This window comes from Leptidea sinapis, chromosome 36 (assembly GCF_905404315.1).
Source record: "Leptidea sinapis chromosome 36, ilLepSina1.1, whole genome shotgun sequence".
NCBI lineage: Eukaryota > Metazoa > Arthropoda > Insecta > Lepidoptera > Pieridae > Leptidea > Leptidea sinapis.
This window is the reverse complement of record NC_066300.1, coordinates 8,806,313-8,814,933: the sequence shown is the minus strand read 5'-3', so window position 1 is coordinate 8,814,933 and position 8,621 is coordinate 8,806,313. Positions and strand designations below refer to the sequence as shown.

Sequence of the window (8,621 nt, the reverse complement as noted above, 5' to 3'; positions counted from 1 at the left end):
GGCTGAATCACTTGGCGTTGTGTAGAGACGTCGCTTCAGTGTGTCTTCTACCGCATTTATCTCGGGGAGGATTTGGATGTGTGGTGGTCCTCCAAAGTGCGGTTTTCAAGGAACTTTCTTCTACGTCCTACAAAGCTGTGGAATGAGCTCCTTGTTCGATGTTTCCGGAAAGGAAACGACATGGGTACCTTCAAAAAAAGCGCGTCCACCTTCCGTAAAAGCCAGAAACGCTCTGGTGTTGCAAGAGAATGTTGTCGGCGGTGATCACTTAACAGCAGGTGACCCGTACGCTCGTTTGTCATCCGACAAAAAGTCCAAAAAAAACGACGAAAGGTGCCTTCAAAAATATCGTGTGTGCTTCATCATATCTTTCATCATATCAAAAATGGCCGATATCGTCCCTAGTGTTGCAGGAGAATGATTTGTACTATTGTTTGTCCTCTTCCATAAAATGAATGGTGTTATTGGTACCAAGGTTTTTAATAACTCATCAATGGACGAGGTATTTTGACTTTTGGTTTAGTCAATAATTTCGAAGATGTATTTATTCTTATTAAAGGTCCTAAAAATATTAGCAATAGCTCAATTGATTCAGATTGATGTCTACAAAAATTTACCTCGACATTATCTTACCTGTACATCATTAATAATAGATTTTCTAGTTCATGTGTTACGGATTTTTAAATACAAGGTCAAGTGATCCAATCCCTGCTTATGGAGCTTTGTAAGGAGCGGTATTTTGTTCGGTAGGAATTTGTAAAGGCATGTAATAAATTTATCACCAGTCCAACATTAAGAATGTGCCTATGATATTAGAGAGTGAATATTCAGAGTTGTGCAGTTAATAATTCCATTTAAATTTTGTTACTAAAAGTACCTAAGTAAAGAAAAAAACATTACTAATGGGTACTATTTACAACAACTTTCAGGAAAGTGTTAAATTTACTTAAGATTATTATGATGTATTCATTCTTTCAGCTTACAGGATACAGATTGTTTCATCATTGTCATATAGATATTTTTCATCAAATTAAGAATCTGGCTGAAGTTAGTGTAATAGTACCATGAGATACCAACCATCAAATACTTGGTATTATTTAAATGGTATTCACCTAAGGTACTGTGAATTTCTTTAAATGAATTAGTGTAGATATGTATACCTATGAGCATTATTGAAATATTGTAAATAAATTGTAATTTGCGGAAAATTTAAAGATAATATGGGAGTAGGCATTGGGACTGTCATTCAAAGGTCCTACCTACCGGCCCATGAGACAGTTATTGTTTACATTTTACAAGACAGGATGAAGGACCCTAATAAAATACTACAAATGTAATTAGGGTAGTATCTTGGTGAACAACACTCACACTCACTCACCACAAACTCTGATGTCTTGTTTCATAAAAATTATACTACAGTACACTTAAATAGATATTTTATTAATAATTAAAACTCTAAAAACTAGGAAAGAAATATCTTTACAACCTATTTTGACTTTGCTTCTATTTTTGATATCTTTGTAGGGTCAAATTTGTATGTTTTTTGTAAAGGACCCTTTCCTGCTTTTGTGAAGATCATCTCATCTACTCTTTGTCTATCTGCTAAATCCCTGGAAATCTTCATATTTGTCCAAGATTCCTTTACACCAGCTACAAATCCTTTCTTTTTTATAGGTAAGTTGTCTGCTGTGTGTTTAATAAGTACTGGAATTTTAAAATATTCCCGAACACTAGGAATTTTTAGAAATCCTACTTGCAGTAGAGATATGAAATTTGTTGAACACCAATACACCAGTATGGCACCAGGAAAGTTTATTGTAAAAGGAATCATTATCACAGGAATTGCTCTGAGTACATACCTCATCATTTGCATGTTCTGTGCATCTAATCTACCACCATCAACACCCAACTCAATAGTGACCCACATAGTAGCACTAGTTATTAAAGGTAGGATAAAATATTGATCAGGTACTGTCAAATCTTCAAACCACCACATGCCCCCGTGCATCATACTCTCTACTGGACAGTTAGCCATTCCTCTCAAGCCCATGAAGAATGATATAAACAATGGGGCCTGAGCCAAAGGAACGAAAAGATTTTTCAAAGGATTGAGACCCTTTTCTTTCATAAACAACATCATCTCTTGGCCGTATCTTGCTGTTTCCAATTGATTTCCAGTTTGCCGTGCTTGTGTCATCTTCAGCTGCAGTGTTTGTATTTCTGGCAAATGATTATTCATTTTTGCTGTATTTCTTTGAGACATAATAACAAGCGGGAACATCAAAACTCTGACTACGACAGTTCCAACTAGAATTGCTCCCCACCAAGGTACATCAAGCGAAACGTGTAAGTACTCTAAACATTGTTGAACTATCCCCACTGGGCTCCAACCGCCAAGACCTAAGCTCGCAAATGTAGGTTCACCATTGACAGACAATGATTGAACAGCATCAGTTACACCATCGAAAGCTGATAAATCGGGAACTGGTGGAGGTTCAGGAATATTATCTATGGTACTAGGCGTCTTTACAGTTTCAGAATCGTTAGAAGCAAATCTAACCGATCCGGCTGATGAGTAAAAATAATACACCTTAGGTTTTTTAACCTCAATATTTTTGTTACAGAACATTTTTATAATACCACTTCTCGAGCCATGCCTACTGAGTAATTTAAACATTTTTAGAAAATGGGTGTCCTTTACGATAGAACACTTTTTATATATTTCACAATAATTATTTAATTAAAACCTTAAACCACAACTTTGTTATTATTGAACTTTCTCATGACAGTTGACGTATTTGATATTTCATGGTGTTTGACATTTGTAGGTACTCTCGCGACTGACGAGTCTCGGAGCAATTATCAAGCCAAAGAGGATGTAATACTACGTAAAAGAGGCGGGACTAAGTAAAAATTTAAATTGAATTAAAGTGAGCGTCGATCATTATCCTGACTAATTGAGAGACATGGGTATACGGAAAACCGGTATTTTCGGATAATCAAACTTCTGTATATTGATTTAGTATACATATTTACGTAACTACAGGAAATTAAAACCATACTTACGGTGTAATATGTATATTTAACGAATTCTTTAACTAAATTGTAAGAGCATACCTACTTTTTATCTACTAGTATCGTTGACAGTACGTGTTCGTAACTATTTTAAAACTAGTAATTTTCTATTCGTAAGGACCTTTTAATTGACTTTTTGTTACTATTTTATTATTATATTTTTATTTAATATTATTATACGCTGTTGGTCTTCCTATACGAATTAAATAAATATATATCACCCAACTAATACTCTCGACATCACAACAAGGTATTGCCGCATGCTGGACATATGTATTTTGGTGCTTCTCACACAAGCTATAGTAGATTCTAGTTACTTTTGTCGAACAAAAAAGCCTAAGCACACAGTTAATGAAACACCAAATTTAAAGCCGTGACCGCGGGCGCAGCTTTCTTATTCTTAAATAATTTATACGTTTAGATAGTGTCTTGGTGTTAGACAACAAATAAAAACAAATCGCGAATATTAGTTTAGTGTACGTGACAAGCTACATTTTATTTTGCGCCCAAACAAAGGTAAAAGGGCTACCCTCCGGGATAACGACGGGAGGGAGGTGGTGAATGTTCATGCATACCAACGCAGCCTAGGTCTGCGTTGGTTATTTGGGACTCACGTAAAACCTAGGTGTCTACCCACTAAACACCACCTGAGGATGGCTTTGGGCAGGTGCCCTCTAAGCCTTCATCGAAGGCGACCTTCTCTTGGGGAGAGAGAGGCGCAAGCGGCACTCCCTATGGAGTATCCGCTGCGATAGACAACCTACGTCGTTACACTCGAGATTTGTATAACACTTTGTGTTAGTGTGCGTGCATTGCTTAGAAGAGGTTAGTTCTACCCACTTTTTTCGACGTTTTCACTGCTGTCACAGTTTAAAATATGATCTTGTCTTTTCTTTATCGAATTCTTCTGTTTCTATTACGAATGAATATGAACTTATAAGTTTTATTGAATGCGTTATTTTGCGGAAATCCATAATTATCCAAATGTTTTTGAGTGTAAATTCCGCTAATATTCTATTTCTATTCTATTCAATTCGACATTTATTATTATTCTCCCAGTCTCGTCCCAGAATTTCGCGAGTCAACATCTCCTTAGGATGCCTCGTGTAGAGGTGAAACACATATCGAATTGATTGAAGACAAATATTAGCGGAATTTACATTCAAGAAAGTTAAAAAAAAAATAAGTTTTATCATCGTTAAGTATCATCAATTGGCCTCTAAAATGTTTGGTGGACTCAGTTATGTATAGGCAAGACAGTATTTCACTTCAAGCCATCGCCTCCACGCTCATCTTAAATAGTTGATTAAGATGCAAATTTGGTCTGACATGGAGTAGTGACATAGCGGCTCGAATCATCGACGATCAAGTCATTTCCGATAGGCATGATTCTTAGGCGTTGCGTAGAGGTGTGGTTTCTGCCTGAATCTTATAACGCATGTAGTGCTCAGAGGAGTTGTTGTTCAGGTAGATACCAGCAGTCGAATCCTACCAACGGACATCACGTCAGATTGCAGTTCACCCGCATCACGTTCACGTCTGGCATTCTACAACCACGCTACTGCGACTGCCCTTCAGCCAAATGCGCTCATGGATACGCTCTCTCACCAACGACTTACACAACACCCGATGGGTGAATGTCTCAAGCTGTAGACAGTTGAAGGAGGCGATACCTGCACTATCGCCCAAACTGACACGTAGACTTATCAGCCTCAACAGACATGACATCCGTATAATGGTGGGCACCCTAACGGGTCACACATCACTAAACAAACACCTCTTCACAATCGGCGTAACGGACAGTCCTAAGTGCAGAGGCTGTTTGGCCGAAGACGAAACGGTCGCTCACGTAATCCTGGAATATGCGGGGGCCAACCAATGGGAAAAAAACTTTACCAATACGAGGTCGCTCCAGGAAGTCTGCAAACACCCCAGGAATGTTCTAAACTTCTGGAAGGAGCTTGGCTGGTTGGAGTAACTGGCCATTACTGCACGCAAAATGGACCCATGCTAGTGGTCTAATTGCGGAAACAGGAGCCCCTATACCATACCATACCATCTACAACCACGCGTTTTGCAAGTAACTTCTTGCCACACACAGCCACTTTGTGGAATCAATTATTGACCTTCAAGCATAAAGCATACTCCTACCTTAAAGGCCAGCAACACATATATTGACTCATGGTTTTAATGATTTTTTTTTTATTTTTATTATGACTAAGTATTGAAAAACACATACAAGTTCAAATTTTCACCTCTCTACAATCAACACCTATTTTTGTATCACAATTTTTACATTATTCTGTTCCATCCACAAATCCACAATAAGGTTGCAAGATAGCAATCAAATACAATAATTGTAGTATGATATATTTGGTAGGTCTGAGAATCAGTCTTCATCTATTTTTTAAACCCCAAAAAATTATATTTTTGAATTTTTTATTTTATATGGCAATACAGTGTTTGCTTTATTTAAATTTTGGATCAGCTAGTATATATATATAATTTATAAACATAGCTCTTATCATAATAATTTATTAGAATTTATCTACACATCAATAACAATTTCTCTTTGTGCTTTACTTGATGGTGCTAAGATGTCACTGTTCTCTATACTATCTCTAATGTTGCTTGTTTGAGCTGCTGATAAAAGCAAACCAATTGCACCCTCCAGCTCACTGATCTGCTTGCACACATTAATTTCACTCTTTATCTCTTCTTGTAATACAATATACAGACAAATTATCTCTTCCGAAAAAAAAGAAATTTTATTCTCAAAAACATCAACAAACACATTGGCCGCATCTATGACTGTTCTGGTAAATCTTGTTACACCAAGGTTTCTACTGAAAAATTTTAAGAGATCTTTTACATTTTTTTCAGGTAAGCCATCCATTGCAACATGCAAAACTTTTCTCCTTAACATTTCTTGTATTGTAGCAATGGTCCTTTCAGGATATTTTGTTGCAACATAGCTCTTCAAAACAATATTTAAAGCTTTAGTGAACTCCATTTTTCTGAGACATTTATCATATTCTCTCTCAAATTCTTCATTTTTATCTTTATATTTTGGTTGTTTGGTGTCAACAGCAACTACATCTGTTATATGATCAGGAGCAAATTTAAATAAGCCTTTTTTGTCATTAGAACTTTTTACTGGTTGTTCTCTCTTACGAATTGAAATAACACCATCAATCATACCTACAGCAAGGACATCATCATGTGCTGAAATATCCATGCTTAAAATAGCATTCGGAAAATCAATATTGTGGACCACTTTAAACGATGTTAGATCTAAAATTTTTACATGTCTATCCAAAGATCCTGATAATAATCTACTATTATTGCTTGCAAGTCTTAATGTTGTAACTGTTTTGTGGTGTTCTGAAATATTGGCTAATAGTTTTCCTCCATTGAACATATCCCATACTTTGATTTCTGTTCCTCCAGCACTTACAAATATACCTCCTGAAGGAAGAAATAGTGTTGATTCAACAGGAGCTCCGTGGTTAACTGTAAGAACTGTTTCATTACAACGACAGTCATAAAGTTTAACAGTATTGTCATAGCCTCCAGATAGGATGATGTCAGGAGTTATGGGGCTAGGAGCACCAGTCCTGATATAATCTGAATGCTCGGAGAAACTAGCAATCTTTTCTTCTGTTGCTATATCCCAAACACAAACAGATTTGTCATCTGAAAAGCTTAGCACCTTCAGTTGATCTTTTGTAAAAAATGTTCTGTGAACCTGGAATTTATAAATAATTTAGATAGTATTATTATTAACATTAATTAGGTGAAAAATAGCCTTTCTTAATAGTCAAATGCCAATTGGCAATGCTGATGTTTGCAGTGATTTATGGTAATAAATTGAAATCATATTTTTAAGGTTGCTGGTGAAAATTTAGGCTATAATGTTTGCAAAGTGTGGGGATGTATGAAATTAATATAAAAACCAGTCATAATAACATTTATGCAACAGTATGTTATATATCTAATGGTATTTATTTTTTCAGAGTATAATCAACTTGGATGGTCACCTGATGTTAAGAGATCACCTTCTCCCATCCTAAACCTGGGGACGCAACTTGTGTTGGTTGCCTATATAATAAACCCACTTTTATTGAAGGACTTATTTTTATTAGAATAGGAAACATTATACAGGGACATCCCTGTTATTATATATATATTTATATGTAGAAGAAGAATGTTTTTTGTGAACTGATATGTGAAAGAACAAACAGATGGTGATTTAAATTGTTGTTGTGGGTTGTTATATTGAGCATTTTACTGCACATTCTTTATTCTTCTTCTTCATTCTTCAACACTACAGAATATGGAGCAAATGTTATTAAATAGAATGTGATTTCATCTGTCAACTACAACCATTACTTATAAATGAACAATAAAAACTGATCAAAGTGGTGAAAAAATATGAGAATATTAAAATATTTTGTGGGGTCTGATGATAATGTGGATGATTGGTATCACAAGATATACAAGCCACGAAAAATTAACTAGTAAAAATAACAAGAAAATAAAAATTACAAAATCAGTTTACCGGTGCTGTATGTCCACTGAAAACTCTAAGCACATTTTTTGATTGAACATCAAAAAGTTTGACTGCTCCTTCTTCACTTCCAGCCACAATAAGACGTCCATCATTTCTGAATGTTGCCCCATAAGCAGCTTCAACAAATTTTGATATATTTTTTGCAACTGCTTTTGTTATAGGGTCATACACCTGAAATAATAATAAAACTGTTTTATTTGACAAATTTTAGACTGCAATATATACTTCTTTTTATACAATTAGAAAGTTTTTTTAAAAATCGTAACCTATTTTAATTGATGTTTACTTGGCTCTAACTAAAATTTTATGTATGAATAAGTCCCAACCCTATTTATAATATAAACACAGCAGAAATTTAATTACCTGTATTCTAACTGAGCATGTTGCTGCAAAATAGTAAGGTTCCACAGGGCTAAAATCAATATAATCTACGGCCCCAAATTCCTTAACTAGGACAGGTAACTGAAAATTGTAAAAACACACTTAATTGAAAAGAATCTATAGAATGGAAGCGACGATACAGTTAGAAAGGTTTACATACACCAAGTTTTTTCCAATATAATGAATCCTGTGTTACTACAGAGGCTGGTTTTTGAAATACAGCCTTATTAGTTTTCTTAAATGGGTATGAAACATGAGCCATTTATGAAATATTCAGGACCTTTATTTAAATACAGGAGTAATACAGAGAAATTAGTAGAATGTACAACATTTATTATATTGTAAAGTAAAATAAATGCGCTTATGCCTGCATAACCTATGTCTTGATAGTTGACCTAATGTTATGAAAAGTTAAATACAAAACACAACACATGTAACTAAACTGACACTGACAATTTGTCAGCTTGTGGAACTACGAATATGTTTAGGCGCGAGAATTTTACGCGCGCTACAGTCAGATATCTATGCGGAATTTTTTTACGTGTATCAAAAGAATGCCTTCAGTTAGCCAGTTAAAATAATTTCAATGAAT

At 35.2% G+C, this 8,621-nt stretch overlaps 2 protein-coding genes across 2 annotated transcripts; both read right to left on the bottom strand.

The window, feature by feature from the left end:
- Window positions 1-1,421: 1,421 nt before the first annotated feature.
- On the bottom strand, window positions 1,422-2,797 carry LOC126975455 (mitochondrial inner membrane protein OXA1L). The gene has a single exon (XM_050823369.1). It carries the CDS (start codon window positions 2,675-2,677, stop codon window positions 1,487-1,489), a length of 1,191 nt encoding a protein of 396 aa, XP_050679326.1. The 5' UTR covers window positions 2,678-2,797; the 3' UTR covers window positions 1,422-1,486.
- A 2,797-nt stretch (window positions 2,798-5,594) lies between these two features.
- Window positions 5,595-8,449, bottom strand: LOC126975446 (U3 small nucleolar RNA-associated protein 15 homolog). Its single transcript, XM_050823341.1, has 4 exons — window positions 8,190-8,449; window positions 8,012-8,110; window positions 7,637-7,819; window positions 5,595-6,823 (listed from the first exon to the last, which is right to left on the bottom strand). Exons 1-4 carry the CDS (start codon window positions 8,289-8,291, stop codon window positions 5,624-5,626), a joined length of 1,584 nt encoding a protein of 527 aa, XP_050679298.1. The 5' UTR covers window positions 8,292-8,449; the 3' UTR covers window positions 5,595-5,623.
- Window positions 8,450-8,621: the final 172 nt, after the last annotated feature.